At 37.2% G+C, this 25,908-nt stretch overlaps 1 protein-coding gene across 1 annotated transcript in view; it reads left to right on the top strand.

Annotated features, from left to right (window-relative positions):
* The window catches only part of sip3 (septin interacting protein 3), a 37,185-nt gene extending 12,058 nt beyond the window's left edge, over positions 1–25,127 (top strand). Inside the window, exons 3-13 of the mRNA XM_069825627.1 lie at positions 1,170–1,322; positions 1,420–1,468; positions 4,481–4,711; positions 8,252–8,351; positions 10,134–10,276; positions 12,448–12,654; positions 14,732–14,902; positions 16,661–16,855; positions 18,377–18,557; positions 20,754–20,909; positions 24,737–25,127. Of these exons, the coding sequence (XP_069681728.1) occupies positions 1,170–1,322; positions 1,420–1,468; positions 4,481–4,711; positions 8,252–8,351; positions 10,134–10,276; positions 12,448–12,654; positions 14,732–14,902; positions 16,661–16,855; positions 18,377–18,557; positions 20,754–20,909; positions 24,737–24,881 (1,731 nt within the window). The 3' untranslated portion in view covers positions 24,882–25,127. The remainder of the gene's footprint in view (positions 1–1,169; positions 1,323–1,419; positions 1,469–4,480; positions 4,712–8,251; positions 8,352–10,133; positions 10,277–12,447; positions 12,655–14,731; positions 14,903–16,660; positions 16,856–18,376; positions 18,558–20,753; positions 20,910–24,736) is intronic.
* The last annotated feature ends 781 nt before the right edge of the window (positions 25,128–25,908 follow it).

Here is a 25,908-nt window from a genome sequence, read left to right as displayed (position 1 = left end):
ATATGTTCTGTATTGATTCCTCTGATCATTACATAACATACAATTCAGAAGCGTGAAAATTCTCAATCTATAAATGTTTGCTAGCCTTCATGTTTAGCATTAAATCTAAATTTTACAACTGATCTTTGGGAATAATCGAGAATTAAATTTGTATGATTATAAAATAACAGATATTGGTCTTCAGTCAATATATTCATGGTAAAATCTATATATGTGTAAAAAAAAAAATGAAAGTAAGTAAATTTTATGATCAATAAAACATAATATGTTGAACTTAAAATACATTTAACACCTGAAAATCGAAAGTTGAATCGAGTCATTAAAGATAATTTGAATCTAGTCTTCATAAAGATTTCACTGATAAATATTTGAATTTCATTCTGCTGTTACATTACAGCGTTTTGATTTTGTAACTAATATGCATTGATTTATTTTCCTACAAACAATATTACGGTACATTGTAAACTATTATTTCCAAAGAATGCAATGTTGAAACTTTGCCTCAAGTAAAATAAAACTTACAGCATATTAACTTAAAGCACTTCATGTATGTTTATTGCAGCATTCAAAACTGTGTCATCTTTTTCACAAATGAAAACATTTTGAGTGTATAAAACACTATGTATACAGTTAAAATGCCTTGCACGACTAAAAATAATAAAAAAGGAAAGCAAAAAAAATTGCTTGCTTGATTGTTGTAATCAGTAACTTTTCTCTTCAACAAGTAAAACATATAGATAAACAAACTTGTAAACAAACAAATACAAATAATAAGAAATAAAATGAGTGATTCAGACGTTATAATATATTCTGCATACTGGATTAGAATATTTTCAGTTTTGAGCCCAAAGTTATTTCAGATCTTATCTGATATTTTGTTAGCAGAACTTGAAACATTAAACAAAATGGAAATTTCAAGATTTAACAATGGAGGAATAGAATAGATTGGAATCTGAATATGTAGGTTATAGTTAGAAATAACAGTCCAAATTATGTAAAGATAACCTATTGGTGAGTATTATAATTATGTCTGTGCAACTTTGAAAAAAAAAATTGAAAATGAAATTATGTTATGGGAATGAATAAAATAGTGGAGATAAAGGATTCTAGGGAGCAGCGAGTCATCTCTGAATATGCATTTGTTTTGAATCTGTGTTCTCTTTTGGCAGCATCTCATGGAACGATCTTGGTATGCAGTCACAGAGACATGTCTGGCCTTCACTGTATTTAGAGATGACTTCAGTCCGAAGTTCGTTGCCCTGTTCACTGTACTCCTTTTTCTGAAGTCTTTCCATTGGTTGGCAGAAGATAGGGTAGATTTTGTAAGTACAGTTTCTGTTTGCTTACTTGTGCTGGCAGATGGTTGTCTGAGTGATAGTAAAGAATTTTATTTAATATTCGTTTCTGTTTCATTTCCAGATGGAAAGGAGTCCAGTCATATCTTGGTTATTTCACATACGAGTCCTGTGTAAGTTTTTTTACGTACAGTATTATCATCATTTCGATATCAACCCATTCTCACACTTAAGTATTGATGATAAACTGACAGGAAAAATCGCAACCTACTTTTTATACAGTATTCTTTCTAAGCTGTTTTTTCTTGTTCATTTACGCAATAGCTACCGGAGTTTCTCCATATGCAAACGAAAATTGTGTCAGAAATAAACAGTTTTAGGAAGACAATAAATAAATGCAATAGTTCCTTGAGAAGTGAGGGGAAAAAATACAATTCATAATAATACAGCAAATTCTCGATTGTCTGTGTGTGGATTATCTGGTTTGTGGGTTATCCTTGCACCATTGAAGTTAATTTTGCTTTATTTTTGACACGAAATTTTAAGTAAGTGTGAACTGAGCTTGGAATTCGAGTGTGCGGGTCTCAAAACGACGTTGGTATAAAAGTAGTCTGTCCATAACAAGCCACCCCTTCCCACTTCATTTCCCATTGCAAATCGGATTGTAACATGTTTATTAGGCTTATATGTATATTTCTCAACTGACGACCAGATGAAATGATTATTGGTGGCTTGAACACTCATTGTAATTGGTCACAACGATCTGTGTTATTTTTCTTGTTCTCTCTGTTGTATGTACAATAATGAATTCGAATGTTACGAAATACAACAATATCATTCTAATTAAAATCACTTTTTTTCACGTAGGCCTGATCTAGAACAGTATTGACATACTCCAAAAGTGATTTATTGAATGTGTTAAATGTTTGACGTAACTAATTAAATATGTATGTCTAATATATAAAATGATTCATTTGACAGTAAAAAGCAAAAATCGTATTATCTGTGTTTTCAGTTATCCATACTCATATTTTGTCCTGTGATTAGCCCAGATAATCGAGAGTTTGCTGTATTATGTTGCATTCATATATTAGCAAAAAAAGTCTCACAAAAGTCTGAATCTTTCATAGATGTGAAGGTTTTTTAGCCACCCAAAACAACACAAGCCATTCATGCTTAAGCAACGTTGCCTAGTTATAAAGTCAAGACTCCGTTGCTGTTAGTTATGGTACCAGTAAGTAAAATATTACATGTGGCCAGATAAAATATTGTAGCCATGAAGAAGATGAGACATACTGAACTAAGTTGCATGAAAAGCATTATAAAAGGTTCTAGTCATTGGCTGTGGAAGTGCTCAGAGTTTGATAAATGCTTCAACTATCGTGTAACTATGTGGAAAAGTAACCTATCAGTGATGCTGTCAGATTCGGTGATCCATTTTTAGAAAATATTATTTGTTGGTCATTACACTGCATTGCATGTAAAACTTTTTTGTGCGAGATTGTGCGTATTTGCTTGGTTTCCGCACAAAACCAATCTGCGGTAAGTCTAAAATTTCACATTCAGTATTCCCAACCTAACACACATAACAATTTCCCTCTTCTTACCGCTTAAGTGACATATTGATTTTACTGCTTTAGGCTTTTAACATATTATTTTTAGAGACATTCAATATAGTAATAATTATAAATTGGAAACTTACCACTGCAATTTCACCTAAATTGCACTGTTAATTATTGTTTTTAAATATTTTCAAAAATTAAGTAAATTCTACAACTCCACTAAAGTTACTGCATTCGTGATGCAAGTAACATTAAGGAAGCCGTGAAAAAATCAACAAGATTCCAGATGCCGATGTTATTACTGCAATATATTATATAAATAATATTGTTAAAATATTAAAATGAAAAATAAATCATTACATAATCTTACTGTTTGTTTTAAGTTCGCATTTATAGACTGGGGGGGGGGGGGAAGACAGACGTATATCACGGCCTGCTGGAGTATAGTAAACACAGAAAACATTTTAAAGCAACAATGTTGAAGATAGATATTTTTGTTTTGCAAATTTGCCGTCATTGAACAGAAACCAAGATGGAGATTTCATTGCAACTAATTAGAAATTCCTCTTTCAGGTATGTAATGAATGATCTTCGCACAAAATAATGTATGATACACGAGCGGTATGTTTTCTTTCAATTCTCGGAAATTAAAAAAGCTCAACTATGTTTCGCTTTTTCAAACTTTTCCTCGAACATGAAAACTTCAACATACCGCTCTTGTAACGCATATTACTATTCTGGTTAACCATTGTGTATATTACGTGTAAAATATTTGAATTAGTTTTTCATTTTGGCGTAGGACTGTGCCTTTCTCCTTAGTAGGTATGCTGGGGTAACTTGGAAATTGACCATCACGTAAAAATACAAGCTTCTCACTTGTTTTCCTTGTGTTTCCTTTGTTTTCCTTGTTCTTCTTGTGTTTCCCTTGTTCTCCTTGTGTTCCCTTCTTCTTCGTGTATTCTAATAGTTCTCCTTGTGTGTTCTTGTATTCCCCTTGTTCTTCTTGTATTCCAGTAGTTTTCCTTGAGTGTTCATCTTGTTCTTCTCCTGTTTCCTTTGTTCTCTCTGTATTCCTCTTATTCTCCTTGTTTTCCCTTTTCTTGTATTCCCCCTTCTCTCATATTCCCCGTGTTTCGCTTGTTTTTCTTTATATTTCACTTGTTCTTCTTTATGTTTCGCTTGTTCTCTGTGTTTTCGCCTTGTCCTGTTCTCTTTATGTTCTCGTTGTTTCACTTCTCGCACCACACACATAGTTCTGTGTAAATATATGCAGCATAGTAAAGCTATGTACCTATTGATAGGTAATTGCACCTCACCTCTTAATTTCTTTTTATGGATCAACAATAAAGTGTCAAGACATTGAATATTGACGAAATTAATTTTTCTAAATATGCCTAGTGACCGACAAAAAAAAAAAAAAAAAAAAAAAAAAATATATATATATATATATATATATATATTGGTTTAATATTTCGAATATGAAATATTCCATTAGAATCTAAAAATTGGTCCTCAAATATGTGTTCAAGTCTTCTACAAACTGATACTATAAGTAAGCATAACAGCTGCCTGTGTCCAAGATAAATTCCAAAGCAAATTAAAGTAAAGTATGTGTGTCTGCAGCCTTGCTCACTATGCTGGGAGCTCTTGACTTGCACTTCGTGGGCCACGCATACCAGTCCACCGTCACCAAGGGTGCATCAGTGCAGCTGGTGTTTGGCTTCGAATACGCCATCCTGCTCACCATCATCATCAACATCACCATCAAGTATGCGCTGCACACCATTGATCTGAACAGTGAAAATCCGTGGGACAACAAGGCTGTATTCCTCCTGTACACAGAGCTAGTCATGGGTATGCATTCAGATTTTACAAATATCTGGAACAAAGCTGTGTTCGTCCTGTATGTGGAGCTAGTCATGGATATACATTAACACTACGAATCTGTAGGACAAGGCCGTGTTCTTCCTCTACACACGACTAGTTATGGATATGCATTAACACTGTACAAATCTGTGAGACAAGGCCGCGTTCTTCCTCTACACAGAACTAGTCATGGTTTTATGTTAACACTACAAATCTGTGAGATAAGGCCGTGTTTTTCCTCTATACAGAACTAGTCATAGATATTCATTCACACTATACAAATTGTGAGACAAAGCTGTATTCTTCCTCTACACAGAACTAGTCATAGGTATACATTAACACTGTACAAATCTGTGGGACAAGGACGTGTTACACAACTAGTCATGGGTATACAAATCTGTGGGACAAGGACGTGTTACACAACTAGTCATGGGTATACATTAACACTGTACAAATCTGTGGGACAAGGACGTGTTACACAACTAGTTATGGGTATACAAATCTGTGGGACAAGGACGTGTTACACAACTAGTCATGGGTATACATTAACACTGTACAAATCTGTGGGACAAGGACGTGTTACAGAACTAGTCATAGGTATACTTTAACACTGTACAAATCTGTGGGACAAGGACGTGTTGCACAACTATCATGAGTATACATTAACACTTTATAAATCTGTGGGACAAACCTGCATTCTTCCTCTACGTAGAACTAGTGATGGTTATACTCGTACATTAACACTGCAAATCTGTGAGACAAGACCATGTTCTACCTCTACACAACTAGTTATGGGTATGATTTAGAAGTGTACAAATCTGTGGGAGCCACCGATATAGCTCTGTCAGCTAAGGCACTTGCTGATTCAAAGTTGCGATCCAGCGCGGGTTCAATTCCCGCTTGGGCTGATTATCTGGTTGGGTTTTTTCCGAGGTTTTCCCCATCCATAAGGCAAATGTCAGGTACTCTATAGTGAATCCTCGGCCTCATCTCGCAAATATCATCTCACTATCACCAATTCCATCGACGTTAAATAATCTCATAGTTGATACAGCATCGTTAAATAACCAATTAAAAAAAACTGTGGATGAGACCGTGTTCTTCCTCTACACAGAACTAGTCATGGGTATACATTAACACTCTACAAATCTGTGTTCGTCTTGTCGACAGAGCTATTCATAAATATGCATTAAAGCTGTATAAATTTATGGAACAAGTAGGGTTGCCAACCCTTCCGTATTTCTCGGGATCTCCTGTTATTGCCCCTAATTTTTAAGTCTCCCAGCTCCCGTATTATTCTTCTCTTCGAGGATATTTCTCCCTTATTTTTGCATTATATAGAAATTTTTATTCTAAATATTTGATTTTGCCGTGAATGATTTATTTGATGAATTTTGTTTTTCAAGAGATGCATTAAAATGTGCAGAAGGTAATACTTGCTAGAAATGGATCTTAATGCTCACCTGTTTAAAATCAAACCATCTTCATGTTACAAATTTGAAAAAACTGACGAGTTTTGTTCTAAGCTTACCAAGTAAATGCTCATACAAAGAGGATGTTTTATCTCATGAACAATAATTGGACAGATGTTCCAAACAAGAGGGGGGGGGGTGTGCGTGCGAGCACACATGCGCGCGCGCACTTTTTCCCTGTTTACAAATACGCGCGCGCGCGGGGGGGAGGGGGGTGTGTGTGTGTGTGTGTGTGTGTGTGTGTGTGTGTGTGTGTGTGTGTGTGTGTGTGTGTGTGTGTGTGTGTGTGTGTGTGTGTGTGTGTGTGTGTGTGTGTGTGTGTGTGTGTGTGTGTGTGTGTGTGTGTGTGTGTGTGTGTGTGTGTGTGTGTGTGTGTGTGTGTGTGTGTGTGTGTGTGTGTGTGTGTGTGTGTGTGTGTGTGTGTGTGTGTGTGTGTGTGTGTGTGTGTGTGTGTGTGTGTGTGTGTGTGTGTGTGTGTGTGTGTGTGTGTGTGTGTGTGTGTGTGTGTGTGTGTGTGTGTGTGTGTGTGTGTGTGTGTGTGTGTGTGTGTGTGTGTGTGTGTGTGTGTGTGTGTGTGTGTGTGTGTGTGTGTGTGTGTGTGTGTGTGTGTGTGTGTGTGTGTGTGTGTGTGTGTGTGTGTGTGTGTGTGTGTGTGTGTGTGTGTGTGTGTGTGTGTGTGTGTGTGTGTGTGTGTGTGTGTGTGTGTGTGTGTGTGTGTGTGTGTGTGTGTGTGTGTGTGTGTGTGTGTGTGTGTGTGTGTGTGTGTGTGTGTGTGTGTGTGTGTGTGTGTGTGTGTGTGTGTGTGTGTGTGTGTGTGTGTGTGTGTGTGTGTGTGTGTGTGTGTGTGTGTGTGTGTGTGTGTGTGTGTGTGTGTGTGTGTGTGTGTGTGTGTGTGTGTGTGTGTGTGTGTGTGTGTGTGTGTGTGTGTGTGTGTGTGTGTGTGTGTGTGTGTGTGTGTGTGTGTGTGTGTGTGTGTGTGTGTGTGTGTGTGTGTGTGTGTGTGTGTGTGTGTGTGTGTGTGTGTGTGTGTGTGTGTGTGTGTGTGTGTGTGTGTGTGTGTGTGTGTGTGTGTGTGTGTGTGTGTGTGTGTGTGTGTGTGTGTGTGTGTGTGTGTGTGTGTGTGTGTGTGTGTGTGTGTGTGTGTGTGTGTGTGTGTGTGTGTGTGTGTGTGTGTGTGTGTGTGTGTGTGTGTGTGTGTGTGTGTGTGTGTGTGTGTGTGTGTGTGTGTGTGTGTGTGTGTGTGTGTGTGTGTGTGTGTGTGTGTGTGTGTGTGTGTGTGTGTGTGTGTGTGTGTGTGTGTGTGTGTGTGTGTGTGTGTGTGTGTGTGTGTGTGTGTGTGTGTGTGTGTGTGTGTGTGTGTGTGTGTGTGTGTGTGTGTGTGTGTGTGTGTGTGTGTGTGTGTGTGTGTGTGTGTGTGTGTGTGTGTGTGTGTGTGTGTGTGTGTGTGTGTGTGTGTGTGTGTGTGTGTGTGTGTGTGTGTGTGTGTGTGTGTGTGTGTGTGTGTGTGTGTGTGTGTGTGTGTGTGTGTGTGTGTGTGTGTGTGTGTGTGTGTGTGTGTGTGTGTGTGTGTGTGTGTGTGTGTGTGTGTGTGTGTGTGTGTGTGTGTGTGTGTGTGTGTGTGTGTGTGTGTGTGTGTGTGTGTGTGTGTGTGTGTGTGTGTGTGTGTGTGTGTGTGTGTGTGTGTGTGTGTGTGTGTGTGTGTGTGTGTGTGTGTGTGTGTGTGTGTGTGTGTGTGTGTGTGTGTGTGTGTGTGTGTGTGTGTGTGTGTGTGTGTGTGTGTGTGTGTGTGTGTGTGTGTGTGTGTGTGTGTGTGTGTGTGTGTGTGTGTGTTTTTTTTTCCAAAATAATATAACTTTATTGTACATTGTTTTATATTACAGTTTTCCTAAATATAAATAAATAACATGACACATGTAATTGGAAAACCACTCCTTGATAGTCCCAAACGAACAAATTATTATATAAGCATGATAACAATAAATATTACATGACTAAAACACGAACTCCAAAAATAGGCATGGTGTTGTTGCTACATTGCCTTCTTTTATTGTTTCAGGTTTCTTCAAAGTCTTTCTGTACATTGCCTTTGTTGCTATCATGGTGCGAATCTACACATTACCATTGTTTGCATTTAGGCCAATGTACTACACAATGAGGTAAGAATTCAGTGAGAAGAGTTAGAGAAGATTAATAAAATTATTGGCACAAGAAGTTAGATACAGAGTAGTGTTGATGTTTGTAGCATTAATAATTGGACAAATTAATCATAATTACTTTATAACTGAGTGAAATTTCTCTTGTTGCAAAATCTGCAGAATTTAAATCATCATATGAGGGAGAATCATTAAGTAAGTTACAAATTGAAGTAGCTACTTACATTTTTTAATGTGGCCCCTTACAACTAAGCTGTCACTGCTAGATGGCAGTATTATTGATGTGCACACAAGCGGATCAAAGAAGCAGCAGTTAAAAGATGGTGGTACTTCTTTACGAGTGTACCTTTGGCAACTTGATCCGAGCATTGATGCACACTTTGTCTCAAGCTGGTAATGATGTACCCAAGACTCATCAACTATGATTATTTGGGCTAGCATATCATTCCCTTCGTCCTGTGTACTCACATCAAATCAGCAATCTGTTGCACATTTGCCTCTTGACAGTCTCCTCTGGCCAATCGACTCTGTGTTCTGTACTTGTCCAACTTCAGAAAACTTCTGCACACAATTGTAGACTGCTTGACATGACAGGCTATGCTCTTCATACATGAGCAACATTTGTTTATGACTATCCTTTGCTGTCAGTCTCATTGCTCAGAAAAATTGCACAACAAATTGCTGCTCAACAGTGGTGCTGCCATCATGCAACTGCTGTTGCTTTGTTTTGTTTGTGCGCACATTGATCACCTTGGCACCTGGATAATACTGCCTCTAGCAGTGATAGCTTCGCGCACCTCATTACAAAATGTAGGTTACTATTTCGATTTGTAACTTAATTACTGATTCGCCTGTAAACATGCTCAGAGGTGTTTATGTCTGATGAAATTTTTTTGCTTCAGACATGTTTTATTCAGCCTCTGAAAAGTCTTATCATGGGCACTACTGTATGGAAACTAATTTTGTTTACAGTATACTGTACGTCATTAGTATAGGTCAAGATAAAGCCACTTATTATATTGTGTTATATTAATTGTAATTCATCTCTTTTATTTTCAGTATTTTATGCCAATACAGTAGAACCTCTATTATCCATGAAGGTGGTGGACTGAACGGTTAATCGAAAAAATCTGATAATCTGTACCATAAAATGTTTTCATAAACTAACTACATAATATTTTCCTAATTTCCTCCATGGTCTTTTCTTTTAATACACTAGGTAGTGGATCAGAAGTTCAATAATTTAAGTCTGGTTCCCCCCCCCCCCCCCCCCGATAAGTCCGCTATTAAAACATTATTTATTGTACTAAAGTCTGGTTTTCAACGACGGGTTTTAATGGCTAAGGAAACTCCTTATGACGACTGTCTGTGGAAAGATAGGAATAGTAGAGGTCTCATGTTGTAGATTTACAAATTTTATACAGTTTATATTTTATTTTTCATTAGCCTAAATCACGTACAGTTGTAATTCCTATCTCGTATTGTGATGTGAAATGAATCACATTTTCTCTTTTCCCAAACCACTGAATTACTTGCTCTTTTGCCATAGTACAACATGTTTTCTTTTGACACTTGTAGAAGATACTTTGGATAGAAGTTAGACAGTACGGCCATGATGCGTAAGGGTAAAGATTTATAAAAAAACACTTGTACTAATATAATGTACAGTACTTAATACTTTATTCTGTGAGCGAGAAAGACAGTTGGATAATCCACCAATCAGTTAATAGGGTGACGGATAATCGGAGTTTTACTGTATGTAATGTAATTGTTTTGTTTTTACAGGTCTTTCAAGAAAGCATTCAATGATGTGATCTTGTCTCGACGTGCAATACGAAATATGAACACACTGTACCCAGATGCTACACCAGAAGAACTGGCTGCAGCAGACAATGTGTGCATCATATGTAGGGAAGAAATGGTTACAGGTAAATAGTGATGACGTATAATACTTTGAACGATTACACCCATGGGACTTTCCTATTTTATAACACTTTCCTATAAATCAATTTTTATTTTCAGAAACTTTTGTACAAAGATGACATCATACTGTTATGAGAAACAATACTCAAATACTAGGTGTATACATACGATATGAACGACTTGTAAAAAGGCAATATATTTATTTTAACACTAGATCTGTAATGCATAAAACAGGTTTTCTGTAGCAGTAAAGGTAGGTCGCTCGCATTTAAAAGTGTCTTCTTTCCATATCTTTATCATTAAAGAAAATACCAAAAGTTGGATTTCATTATGGAATGTTAAAGGAGATTCTCTGATTGCAAAAAGTGGCATCGGGATTTATTTAAATTTTGTGTATTTATAGCTTTGGATTAGTCGCTAGGTGTTTCTAGCAGTAATATGTGAAAAACAGAGATTCTTTAAAAGAAATAAATGTTCTGTGCTCACTGTGTAAGCGGAAGGAAGCATTTATTAAATTTTTTTTCATTGTTTTCTAATTTTTACAGTGTTTCAAATAATTGAGGAAATTTGTGTATCTTCCAAATGATATTGAGAGAGGACAATGGCTGTACAACTGATATCACTTGATATGTTGTGATATTACAGTAACCATATCTTTGACACCGATCCTGTTGCTCAAAGAACTGCGATGACAGTATTTTCAGAAAATTGGAGAAATTTGTGATATTTAAAATAATGCAGGGTGAAGACAGTGACTGCACAACTGTTATCACTTGATATGTCGTCATAATATTACAGTTTTTTAATAAGGAGTTACAGCAAACTTTTGACTTTCTGTTCTTTTGCTCAAAGAACTGTGTTTGCCTGAGAAAATAATGGTTACTCTAAGTATAGCACTTGTTGAATGTGAAAAATATTAATGGTGACTAGTGTAATATGTAACTAGTCAGCGACATATGCAATGGAGAGAGAACAGAACTGGTCACCCTACCCCATTAACTTCTGGCCTAGTTGCCTCATGAGTGATGCCTTGTTGGTGTCACTTGTGAGGTCCAGACCTGTCTTCGGACAGTTGACTAAACAAACAAACGAAACAAAAAAAATTGGTTATAGTCAATTATTATTTATTTTAATAGCTATATAATATTCTTAGGCATTGTGACATTACATAGCATTCTCTCTCATTTAAAATCGTAAGCATTGACATTATCGTGTAGAACTATGTATCCTTACATGTTCTTAACGTCCTTCAAATTTTTACGCAGATTGATGAATGGTTCTGTAATTTTGAAAGCATATCCCATTCGTAATCATAGATTACTGTCACTTCCTAAGTATTTGTTTGCTGTTTCAATTCTGAGAGTTGTTCCTTGGAAAGTCTTGTACAGACCCAGAAACAAAATTCAGGTGGCCCAAATTTTATTTCTGGGTCTGTATGTACTTGTCTTTGGTTGTTTAGTTGTTTACTTAACCAATGGGCTCTTATTTAAATTATAGTATCCAGCCATTCCTTGCACAAAGGGGTGCTGGATTAGCAAGAGTGCTTAAAAATGTCATTAAATTTAATGTTATAAGCTGTACCAACCACTCCTCTTGCACTTCTGAATCGAAACTAGAACATTCCACATGTGGCAAGTGCAAGCATATTATATAATTACATGTATAATAATACAATGTAACACATGGCACTGGTGCAAATTTCTCAGGAAATTATTACAATAGAAGTGATAGGAAGTAAACTAGAAGGAGGCCTGAATTAGCGAGAGTCTGGTGCATTTAAATTCCCTGCACTTGGATTTAATGTCCAGTTTGCATATGAATTTGCAGTGTGCTGTAAAAAAATTCATAAAAAATAACTAACAGGATTTTTGATGCAGAATTTATCAGAAGCTATACCGAAAATATGTACATGTACTTACTGATTAAGATGTCTTACTAAGATATTTTGGCGTGTAAATCACGCGCGACTACAGCTCATCAAACGAGGCAATTGGGTTAACTATCATCTAGGATTATGGATTTTGAAGGGGTAATAGCATATGTCTCTTTAGAAGAAATGTAACACTAGAGGTCCCATGGCACCTGAAAGACCCCTTTGTTATAAATACAAACTACAACTGTACCTTACCCCATCACATCTTCTTGCATTAACATAAGAGTGTTTTCTGTTTCATAGCTTCGAAGAAATTGCCCTGCAACCACATTTTCCACACATCTTGCCTGCGATCCTGGTTTCAACGCCAACAGACATGTCCCACCTGCAGGCTGAATATCTTGAGGACACCCACCACGAACGTGCAGAATCCGGCTGCACCCCAGGCAGGACAGGCTCAGGCTCAGCAGCCCCAAGGTGCTCCAGTGGGAGGGCCTCCACAACCACCAGGTACTCCAACATATACAAAAGTATTTTTAAGAAATTCTTGTAACGGTGAAGAACTTCAGTGGTAATGTAGAGTGGTGCCAGCTAGAAGTAAAGTTATTGTTGCCAAATTTTATAAATGAAGCATGTCATTTTTTGTGGTGCGAAGTATAATTTCTTTCTTCAGCAGTTGTTTGAAAATTTGGTTGCAGTATTAAACAGCTAAGTAATAATATGTGTATGGTGACCATATATAGTGAGGATCACGTAAGAGCAGTTCCTAAAAGGCTAATTTAGCCATCTCTTCAGTGTTGCCAACTAATACTAGATATCACCAAAGAGGGTAAAATCACAATGACATGTACAGTAATAATAATAATAATATACTATATTAACAATAACGATGTCTTGCTTATTTAGTACATCTCATCTTTATGTTTGGAGGTATTTTCTAAATGGTTCAATAATTTGTGAAAGAGTAGGCCTATATTTTCCACCTGGACCTCTCGCACATTATGTTGAAAGTTAATAGATTAATATGATCTAATATTAAAATGTATTTTGTCTGACAACATGAAATTCATTGCTTTGATTAAACAGTTTACAATTTACGAGACCGAACCTAAAAATGTATTTTGTTTCATCACGTGAAATGATTAGTACAAACTCCGAAAACCGGATGCCACATTAAAATGTATGTTTAAGAATACTTACTTACTCCTAATAATTTTGCTATTTTAATCATAATTGCTGTCTCTCTATTGATCGCCCAGTGCATGTATCACACACATGTTATATTTATTTACACTTGTCTGACTATAATCTTGAATTGTAACCACAATACATAAAATAACTATTATGTATTAATATAATTCTGATATTAATTAATTATTAGTATGTTCGAATTTCACTAGTTTCCAGTAATCGGCTCAGAAATCTAGAACAATTTGAATTTTCATAATTTCCACTACCGACAACAGCTGTTCCTGCTGCCAACATAACAGTTAGAAAATCACTACCAGTTGTATTTCTCAGTATCGAAATTCGAAACGAAGCTGGTAAAAGAAAATGCAACCTTCAAACTAGAAAATCACCATAATTCACTAGCATATGTAGTAATGGGGGGAAAATGGTTAGGTTTCACCCTTAGGGTATTAAGTAAGGTGATCCAGACTATATCTTCTTTTGAATTGGACCATCTCTTTTTAAATTGTTCCAGCTACTCTGTAATATACTATTATGTTAACATTTTAATTTGAAATTAATTTAACATAATTGAACGTACTGTATTTCTGTAAATACCACATCAGATTGTTGGAAAATCGAAATGACAGAAGTTATTCATTTACTGTTCAATGTTTATCTTGAATGATAGCCTGTGTGAAAGGAGTTTCTTTCAATTGGTGAACAGATGCTACATGTATTCATCATATACCATATACACAATAACATCGGAATGTTACATCGTGCTTTAATATTCATTAATTACGTTTTGTTATTTTACAGTATTTGCAAGAAACAGAGAAAAATCCGACATTTATTTCAAATGCTCCCAGAGGGGAAGTAAATAGTGACTACACAAGTATTGCAGTGATGAATTACTTGAAATACTGTTATGATATTTACAACATTATGGTAGTCTTAAGTTTCCTTACCTCATATGCAGAAGGGAAAGGAGTGACTTGACCTGTGACATTTTTCCTTTTCATCGACTTGGGGGCGCAGTGTGCTTAAATGTGACAGGCCTATATCAGTAGATTTCCTGGCGTATAAAAGAACTCCTGCGAGACAAAATTCCAGCACACTGATGACGCTGATATAACCTTGGCAGTTGCGAGTGTCATTAAATAAAACATAATTTAATTTTAATTTCTTTCCTTTCCAATTTAAAGCTTTATTGACAACTTAAAATTACAAAGATAAGCATACTGCCACTGCTAATATTCACTAGCATATACACTAAAAAAAATAGGGTATGTTGATTACAATTTTTGGCCTTTGCATTTCCTAAAGATTGATGATGGTGACGGTGACAGTGACAATGGCGATGATGTGCCCTGAATGTCTGTAGTGCTTGATGTGTGCTGTGTGTTGTTTCCAGGTGGTGTGAATCCTTTCCAACCACTGCTTGGAGCTGCTGGCGTGTTTCCTGGGCCATTTCCCTTCTGGCAGCCATTTCAGCAACCCTTCCAGCAACCCCCTGCTCCTGCGGGGCCTGCAGGAAACAACCCCCAACAGGCTGGCGAGTCTGGGCAGCAGCCTACTTCCACAGGTAAACACAATAATGTTCTTAAATGAAACCCATATAACTCTTTGAGATCATAACACGAGTGTAGAGAGTCATTCCTTGAAAATAGTAACCTGAGTTACCTTACAAAATTAATTTATATTATTAAATTTATGCTGTAATTACATAAATTTAAAACTTGTAAAATTGGAAAAGAGTCATTGAAATGTTATAAAAAAATCTTGTAATTATCAGAACTTAATTACTTGTACAAAAACTGATAAATTGAGAATAAAATTCACATGTAACCTGAGTTTCCATGGAGTGGCCCTAGAGTGTCTGCCTCTAATTGAAGTTCTCAGTAACATGTAGCTAGAAGTGAGAATGTAGCGATTTAAAAATTATTGAAAATAGATATCATTTAAACCACGAGAACCCAGTGACAAGTGTCATTTTTGCCACATGGAGCCTAGATATCTGATGACGTATTATTGCTTAACTCCTATGTGCTGTTAGACATGGATGTGTGAAGACATGTAGCAGACAAGACAATGTGTCTGAGATGTGTTGCAAGATAAGGAACATTACACGAAGTATTTTTATTCTTAACAACCCCCCTCACACTGGCCACAGACACGTCGCTGATGACTGAGTGCTGAAAACATGATTCAAGAGACATGGCATGTTCCCTTTCCTCGAGACAGGCCTCAGATCTCCGTTATTATTTCGCAGATGTTCAGATAACAACAATAAATATAAGCAAAGAAATCAATCAATCTTCTTAATGTATCCGGCTTTTTGCTGACAACATAAAGTCCACTATAGTCCACTGTAGTCTATTCAGTTGTTGTTTTTCACGAGAAATGAGGGGTATTTTGATCGCTGTTCATTATAGATGCCTGTTGCTAGTAGCCAGAGTTGGGGTGTAGTCAATATATACTGCAGGGCTGTGTCAATAATATCAAACTAATAGGACCAGTGGATAGTTTTTTATTATTTGCGATTATACTTTACCAGGCCTTTGGAATGAGGATGAAGTGCACAAAGCTTGGCATGAGGTGTCTAAGAAGGCAAATTTAAATGACGAATTCCTTTATAAACTTCAGTAGTCACTTACCTTAATTAATAGCCATTCATCAGCACTTAGCAGCTATTCTATAATTTGTATGCATCTTTCTCAATTGTAGTGATATCACTTGAAGTTCTTGGTAGGTATCTGGACAGGAATTTTGTCGAATCTTTCAGTAAGTTGCGTGCTAAAACGTATGCACCGTTCTGTGCACATGACATACTGAAGTCGTGAATTTACTTCCTTTTTCTTTTGTTATGTAATTTGAGCTACATGTACAAGATTTCATCTTCCTTTGAGGATGACATAGCTTCTCCTAACCAAGAAAGAAAGGATATTATATCATTCATGTTTCAAGTCATGCTGCAAACACATGTGCAAATATGTGTCTGAGACATGTCTGAAGCAAGAAACATGTCTTTGTCTCATGACTTGACACTGTCTGTGTGCGACTTATGATTGTCTTTACTTACCATAAGAAGTACTAAGATACAGCAAAACATCTATTTGGAGATTTCACGGAAATACAGTTCCTATCATTCCTTGGCCTGAAACTGTGGTTTTTTTATGCTATCTCTCTATGTGTGTACAGTAATTTCTCCTAACTGCTGGATAGATGTCATTTCCTCAGTCAGACAGTAACTTGAAAATAACTGCTGCATCTCTCCAGGCTTGAGGTAATGCAGTACTTTCTGTGGAAGAGTAGCCAATGCAGTGTACAAAATGTGTTACAGGTTCAGGCAGTGGCTCATCAGGCACTTCAGGCAGTACCAGTGGTGGAGCTCCAACATCGACGTCACAGTCTACAAGCACTTCCACCAGCACCACCAGCTCATCTAGCCAGTTCACAGCACCGCCACCACCACCCCCTATGCAGCCTGGAGCAAATGTTCCTTTCTTCTGCCCTCCATTTCCCTTCATGCCATTCAGTAAGTACATTTTCGAATGTTTTAAGTTACCAAAGAATGAAACTGCTCCTTCAGTAAAATACTTCTTGAACACTTTTGTTTCAGCATTATAGAGGCTAGTATACCGAACCACTAAGCAGGTTGAAAGTGCCAGTGTGTTTTGGGCAACAGTATAAAACTGGGAAGAAAGTCGCTAATTTAACATTATTGTTTGTTTATCTCGATACCAGCACATGGTTGTTTCATTATGAGAACCCACATCTGCAAGAATGCTGTGTCAGTAATGGAATGCTAGAGATAATAACAATAATTGGTAATAAAATTCTGAAGGGCAAAATACGAAACAGAAAAAATTTGTCAGAATAGGTGTTTTAGCTGCTGATAGGCAGCTATTCCTAAAATAGACTATTATCCCTAACATAGCATTGCTGCACCTTCAAAATCCGCTATGTGCATTTAAACAGATTTTTTTCAGGGGAAAGAAAAAAGCATTACCACTCCTAATTTCCTTGATTTTCTAAATTATTTTCTGTATAATTGCAGGATTATTGAAATTATACCGAGAGTAGCTTTGAAAATCGAAGAAGTAAAAGTGATAATGCTTTTCTCTTTATCATGAAGAAATCTGTTTAAATGCACATAGTGGATTTTGAAGGCACAGCAACGATAGGCATTTATAGGCACTACAAAACTTAACACAGGTGCGTTTAAATGACCTAACTTGGATTTTGGATTAAGTTTTCTAATTTTGTACACAGGAATAAAATAGGCTAAGGGGCAGTGCCCGAGCTTTATCACAATACTTTTTCTTTATACTTCGTAAAAAAAGGTAAAGGTATCCCCGTAACATGCCATGAAGGCATTTGGGGGGGCATGGAGGTAGAGTCCCATGCTTTCCATGACCTCGGCACTAGAATGAAGTGGTGTGGTCGGCACCACACTCTGACCACCTTTTACCCCCGGGAAAGACCCAGTACTCAATTTTATAGGAGGCTGAGTGAACCTCGGGGCTGTTCTGAAAGTTTGGCAACTAGAAAAAAATCCTGTCACCACCTGGGATCGAACCCCGGACCTTCCAGTCCGTAGCCAGCTACTCTACCAACTGAGCTACCCGGCCGCCCCTTTATACTTCGTATAATTAAAAAATAAAATAAAGCAAAATAAATAACATTTTGAGAAATAGAATTGCAGGATACACATTCCGAGGTAAGATAAAAGTGGAGAGATCTGTAATAAGACAGTTTTTAGATTGATAGACAAGATCATAGAATAGAGGAAAAAAATGAAAAGAATCTGTATAGGAAGAAGAACGAATGATGATCCAATTCAGATAGTAATAATAATAAATGGTAGTCCTGTTGCAAGTAGAAATATTGGAAGATTGAGGAAAAGATGGGTTGAATAATTTTAACTGTTAAAACTTTTGGAACAGATCTCACACTTTAATCCTTGTGAATGGTGATTATAATACGAGTACGATAATGGAGTAATAGTGAAATTAAATTGCTGGCACTAATGTAATAACAAAAATTTTTGTTGCAGCTATACCTCCACCCATGCCTCCAGCCAACTTCTCAGGGATGTCTACAGAGGAGCTGCAGCGCATGGAAGGGGCAACACGTGAGAGTGTGGAAGCTCGCTTGCAGTGCCTGCGCAACATCCAGCTGTTGCTGGATGCCTCTGTTACGCTCATGCTGCAGTACTCAGCTGCTGCAGCTGCCAGGTGAGTTTGTCGTAACAGATGAATGCCACTATAAACACTTTTCACCTTTCATTAAGCATCGCATGTCTGATATGCTCCATTGCAATAAATGTTTTGATCTCTGCAGTCCTGTCCATGGTCGGCAATCTCACACAATTTAAATATGTTGGTTTTCTTATTGGGGGTCACTAAAGAGTTCGGTGCATGAAACCTCCATTAAACAAGTTTATCTCTTGCAACAGATCATTGCTATCTACTTCGCCATCAGAAACACTGTAGACTAGAGTGTGATAGTCAATGTAGAAGTGTTGCACATTATAAGCTGACATCAGAAGCTGTCAGTTTGAACATTGCCTAATGAAACGAAATTATCAACCAATCCATTGATAGCAGATAGACGAGGCTGTTGACTATCAGAGTGGAAACCAATCCATTGATAGCAGATAGGTGAGGATGCTGACTACTAGAATGGAAAACAATCCATTGATAGCAAATAGGTGAGGATGCTGACTACTAGAATGGAAAGCAATACTACTAGAATCCATTGATAGCAGATAGGTGAGGATGTTGACTACCAGAATGGAAAGCAATCCATTGATAGCAGATAGGTGAGGATGTTGACTACAGAATGAAAACCAATCCATTGATAGCAGATAGGTGAGGATGCTGACTACTAGAATGGAAAGCAATCCATTGATAGCAGATAGGTGAGGATGTTGACTACAGAATGAAAACCAATCCATTGATAGCAGATTGACGAGGATGCTGACTACCAGAATGGAAACCAATCCATTTATAGCAGTTGGACGAGGATGCTGACTACCAGAATGGAAACCAATCCATTTATAGCAGTTGGACGAGGATGCTGACTACCAGAGTGGAAACCAATCCATTGATAGCAGATAGATGATGCTGACTACTAGAGTGAAAACCAATCCATTGACAGCAGATTCACGACGATGCTGACTACTAGAGTGGAAGCCAATCCATTGACAGCAGATACACGATGATGCTGACTACTAGAGTGAAAACCAATCCATTGAAGATAGACGAGGATGATGACTACCAGAGTGGAAACCAATCCACTGATAGCAGATACACGACGATGCTGACTACTATAGTGGAAACCAATCCATTGATAGCAGATAGACGAGGATGCTGACTACCAGAGTGGAAACCAATCCATTGACAGCAGATACACGACAATGCTGACTACTAGAGTGGAAACCAATCCATTTATAGCAGATAGACAGTGCTGACTAATAGAGTGAAAACCAATCCATTGACAGCAAATACACGACGATGCTGACTACTAGAGTGGAAACCAATCCATTGAAGATAGATGAGGATGCTGACTACCAGAGTGGAAACCAATTTATTGATAGCAGATAGATGATGCTGACTACTAGAGTGAAAACCAATACATTGACAGCAGATACACGATGATTCTGACTACTAGAGTGGAAACCAATCCATTGAAGATAGACGAGGATGATGACTACCAGAGTGTAAACCAATCCATTGGTAGCAGATAGCCGAGGATGCTGACTATCAGAGAGGAAACCAAACTACTTGTAGCAGATAGGCAACGATGCTGACTACTAGAGTGGAAACCAATCTATTGGTAGCAGATAGCCGAGGATCTGACTATCAGAGGGGAAACCAGTCTATTTGTAGCAGATAGGTGATGGTGCTGACTACTAGAGTGACAACCAATTCATTGATAGCAGATAGACAAGATGATACGTTTGTTGCATATATTTAATGCTTCCCATTCTATTGACATATGCATTCATGGTCACTGCTGATTTTCTAGGCACATTTAGGAAGTGTGTGTAGTCCATTTTTTAAATTTTCTTTCATTTTTATACTTAGTTTATTGAAATTTTTATTTTAATTGCTGCTTTCTATCTGGTTTTACGTTATTGAAGCTCCGTGTTTTGCGAGTATGCCTACTGCTTCATTTCCTGCTGAATCTAGTATGTACTCTTTCTTCCTGTGCTCTTGCCTGTGTCATGCAGTCTTTATGAATAGAAACTCTACAGGATGTTATCCTGGTGTAGTGAGTGATTAGAAATGGTTGCTAAATTTTATTTATATTTGTGTCTATATAACAGATAATGTTTTGCAGTTTCAATATTGGAGCAATAGATAGCATTCATACATACATAAATACTCCAATAGATTGGTGATAGTTGTCATGCATTGTACTTGCAGTATGACTCACGTACCACAGGCACCAAGTGCAGAGAATAAAACAACAACAGCAGCAGCAACAACAGCGACAACAACAGTCACATGTACATCTGTAACCACGCCCATATCTTCAACGTCAACATATCAGCTGTCTGAAGCTCCTTCTTCAAGTAGCAGGTAACTACATGAGTAGTACTTAGTAGGATGGTGGAATAGACATAACTTCACCCTCAATTGACATCAAACATTGTTAACCATATCTATTTCTTTCCTTATGTTTAGAGTAAAAGAAAAACAGAGCTAATGATTGTTTTACTACTACTGACAGAATACAACAGTACATCATAAAGCATTTTGTTAAAGTGGTTCTGTCTATGTCGAGTAATTTTACTGTTTGAGTGTATCAGAATTGTAGGGTCAATATTAGATCAAAGGAAGAAGAAATCTAGACTTCTTCTTTACAAAAGAAAAATTATAAGATATTGTAGCCATGAAATGTTCACCACGTAAGACCCTTACACATCTGTACATCTGTTACAGCTTATATTGAGACAAAATTATTGAAGTTTTTACTGTATAAAATAACTGGGCATTCCTTAGACATTTCTGGTCTTTGATATAAGAGTGTAGTATTATAAATGGTTTCTTAAAAAAAATGTGTGATGGTGAACTACAGTAGATTCTTGACCATACAGTCTTTCATATGGAAAGCAGTTTGATCTTAATCAAGACGGCAAACTGAAACTAATCAACTAGGTATTCACAAACTTAGTTCAATGTTAACACGTGAAAGTAATCAGCATATATTATATTCCGAAGGATTGATGTTTGGAATGCAGTAACAGAGCTATCACGACTTCCACAATGGGTTGTCAGGTGATAACAAAATGCCAACATCAGTTAATGCTGCCTACACTATTCTGGGTTAGGAACGATATTACTAGACATGCTTGCAGTGGCGAAACTAGGTGTAAATACTGGGTAGGCTGAAAAAATCTGCTTACCTTGTACCTTTTTGTACAGCAGATGTTTCTCGGCTTTTCTATCAAAATGTTTTTTTACATAGACCTCACAAGAAGATGACTACTCATTTTCATCCCCAAACAGAATACAGGTATAACAGTATAACTTATTTGTCTGAGAGCACCCTGTTAGCCAGGGATATTTCTTATACCATGAAAAATGAACATTTCTATTTTGTCTTTCTCCATCCGTTATTTTATTTTATATGTAAATGTGGTGTCGATCTCCTATCTTAGTAAGCACATTTCGTTTCATACGTCTACAGTTAATAATGACCTCATTGTTCTTTCAGTATGAACCATTTGATACAAAATGAATATTTGTAACACACACACACACACATACTCTCTTTTGATTAAACTAATACTCAACAACGCAGCACATTCACAAAACACCAATATAGCACGTCGTATTATTGAGAGCAAGAGGCTAGCCACGTTCCACACTGAGCTATAACAAATCGATACCCCCTCCCCGATCCCCCTTCAAACTTTTGAGTCAAGATCGTAGATGTACCTTTAAAGAGGCTTCTGCCACAAGCCTCTCATACTGAACTCTCCATCCTGGAATGACTGCCAACAGTGAACTTAATACACGGAAGGATCGGAGTGAAACTAAGTCTTACAATACATCGTTATTACGAATTTATAGGCCTGCTGTTACTAGGTATAACTTAAATTTCTTCGTTAGACTAAGCCTCTTAAGAGCTTCTCCACTGCAGGCTTTTGAAATAGATTATACTTCTGTTTACATAGAAAAACAGAGGTCAGGAACTGGAATTGCAGAAAGCTGGACGAGGAGGAGGTTGCAAAGAGTTTGGCAACTACAAATCCATTATTATAGGTGCAAATCTATGATAGATTTACAAGGAATTTGGAATACACAGTAACTTTATTGTGCCTTTAATGTAAAACAATTATTTTGATTTTTTATGTCACAGAGTTTAAAAAAGTAGTTAATTCTTTATGAATGATGATAGTAATTATTTACTATTGATAGTTTTCTCACTATGGATTCCTTGCATATCGGTATAATTATTTTCATTCTAAATTTATTGTATTGTTATAACTATCACTGTTGAGTAAAAATGTTATATACAGGGTGTTTAAAAAATATGGGGCATAATTTCAGGTATGTATTTCCCACATGTAGACAATCAAAATAGTTCATTACAACATGTGTCCGGAAATGCTTTATTTCCGAGTTATGGCCTTCACAACATTGAAATTCACCGGAACATTTTTCTTTCCGCAGGTCGTTGCCATCAAAGGAGACATTAAAAGGGCACTCTGACATTTCATTCTGAGGTAAAGGTTACATTCAGTGTTGTGTAGGCATTAGACTGTGCGACATGTATTCAAATCAAGAGCTGGCAGAGATACATTTCATGTACGGTAAGGCGGACGGCAATTCTGCGCTGGCTCGTCGTTTGTACCAGGAGAGGTACCCACAGCGACAATGTCCAGATCGGAAGACATTTGTACGTCTCCATTACCTTCTGTGCGAGTATGGAAAATTTAACTCTCCTGGTTTGGGAAGGGGACGACCAAGATCTACAACTCCAGAAGTACAGGAGGAGATTCTGGAGGCTGTGAACATGACTCCTTCTATCAGCACATGTTGCAAGTCAATGTTCCTCATATGACTGTGTGGAGACTGTTGAAAGAGTGTCAATTGTATCCTTATCATTTGCAACGTGTAGGCCCTGTCACCAGCAGATTACCCTGCACGAGTTAGGTTCTGTCAGTGGTTCTTGCACCAGTGTGCTGTAAATCCGAACTTTCCTGCCTTAGTATTATTTACAGATGAAGCACAGTTCACACGAGATAGCATAACAAATTTCCACAATCAGCATGTATGGGCGTATGAAAACCCACGTGCAACTGTTCCATCTCATCACCAGGTGCGGTTCTCCCTCAACATGTGGGCCGGTATCATTGGTGATCGATTAGTTGGACCCCATGTAATTGTAAACAGACTTACGGGGCAGGCGTACACAAACTTCCTGGAAAACACCATACCTCATGTTTTAGAAAACACTCCACTGATCAATCGTCAACACATTCACTTCTTGCATGATGGCACTCCTGCACACTTCAGACGTACGGCTTGCCGGTACTTGGATCGAAGGTTTCCTGATCGATGGATAGGTAGAGGTGGCCCAATTGCTTGGCCTCCACGCTCACCTGATCTGAACCCTCTCGATTTCTACTTGTGGGGCCATTTAAAATCATTGGTTTATTCGTCTCCGGTGCCTGATTTGGAATCCCTTCGGAATCGAATTGTGGCATGTTCTGAGGACATACGAAATACTCCTGGAGTTTGGGATCGTGTTCGCAGGTCAATGAGACATCGATATGAGGTCTGTATTCAAGCAGGAGCTGGACATTTTGAACATTTTCTGTAATGATAACGACCTGCGGAAAGAAAAACGTTCCGGTGAATTTCAGTGTTGTGAAGGCCATAACTCGGAAATGAAGCATTTCCGGACACATGTTGTAATGAACTATTTTGATTATCTACATGTGGGAAATACATACCTGAAATTATGCCCCGTATTTTTTAAACGCCCTGTATATTGATGTTAGTAACGTATGTCTTTAACGGCAGCCCTTCTATTCGAAGTTGGGAACAAATGAATAAATAGTAGAGTGTTTTTCTCTGTGCGCAAATTGACTTCTACAGCAGCTGTAACGTGTCTAGGTGACCTTCAGAGATGCATGGACAAATCCGTGGTCACTCACATTAATAAGATTGCATAGATGCAAACAAACTCCAAGTCTAGTGTACGGTAATGTACTTCTTAAAGCGTAACTTTTTGGAATTGAACTGAAGTTTTGTTTTTTTAATTAAAAATGTGTTGATATAACTTTGTGATCTTCGCAGTCCTTTCATTCATGCTTTGTATTTCTTACGATTTCCATTACCTTAGAGCATGTACTTTAAGGCATTGAATTGATTAAGTTGTTGGTCATCCCTAGGAACGAAGGCAGTGAAGGTGCTGTTGGGTACAGCCCAGAAGCATCTCCTCCCAGTGATGAGACCATTTCACCAATCACAAAAGAGCAAGACGAAATCAGACGGAGAAGAATTCAGAAATTTGGACAGGCACAGGGGTCAGACTGAATGTAACTAACTTATACTTATACTAGAGCTTTTCCCAATAAAAAAAAAAAATATATTTTCTTTTCTTAAATATTGCGTTTGCATTTCAGGATTAGGGTATCTTTTGGTTTGTTTTGGTTTGATTATAACATTAAAAAATTATAATAAATGATTTGTGTTATATATAGATTTTTGAATTCACGAAACAATATTGTATATTGATCTTGGGTAGTAATTTTACAAAAGAAAGAAAAAAAAAAAAGCAAACGACTTATGTCTGAAAAAGAGTTCAAACAAATTGGTCATTTTATACATCTAGGTGTAGTGTAACAATCCAATGTTATTTTCGTATATTCATTGTTGCACTATCACATTCGCTATTATTATTGTTTGAGTACGGTATTCATTGTATAGTATAATTAATATAGTTTTTTCTCTTGACTGGATGTTGTACATCAGTTCGATATGATAGAACACCCCAAGCCAAGTTTTCTAGGAGTGAAGTGGAACTTTATACAATACCCTGATTAAGATGCCAAACAACTGATTCTGTGTGTGACGTCCAATACCACAGACATTTGTACAGATTTATGAACTTTATATATAAGGGAATGGAAGAGTTAAATTTTCGAGGACTGTTCAGTTTGTGAGAGAAACTTGCTTTCTTCTTTGTGTCTCTACTTGTATGATATTTCCACCTCTTAATTTAATGACATTTAGTGTTACTTTAGATCATCTGATGCGAGTTGAGATTCCTTTTGAACGTGTTAGAAAGACAGTAGAATATGAAGTTGGAATTTCATATTGGTGACAGAGGGGAATGTGGTGTATTATATAGTCATCCACGTGAGGTTCATGCCTTATTTTTTTCTTTTTAATTTATTAATTTGCTTTCATTTAAAATGATTTTATCTGTGGAAGAATATATCAGCCTACAAGAGGAACAGAAATGTCTTGAATTCGTAAAATTTTACTTGAGCATTTTTTTTTTACTGTGGATCTGTCCTGCTTCATACTGTTATTTTTCTTTGTGTAGAAATAAGTTACC

Source organism: Periplaneta americana, chromosome 5, assembly GCF_040183065.1.
Source record: "Periplaneta americana isolate PAMFEO1 chromosome 5, P.americana_PAMFEO1_priV1, whole genome shotgun sequence".
Classification (NCBI taxonomy): domain Eukaryota; kingdom Metazoa; phylum Arthropoda; class Insecta; order Blattodea; family Blattidae; genus Periplaneta; species Periplaneta americana.
The sequence above is the reverse complement of the archived record's forward strand: the minus strand, read 5'-3'. Positions and strand labels throughout refer to the sequence as shown.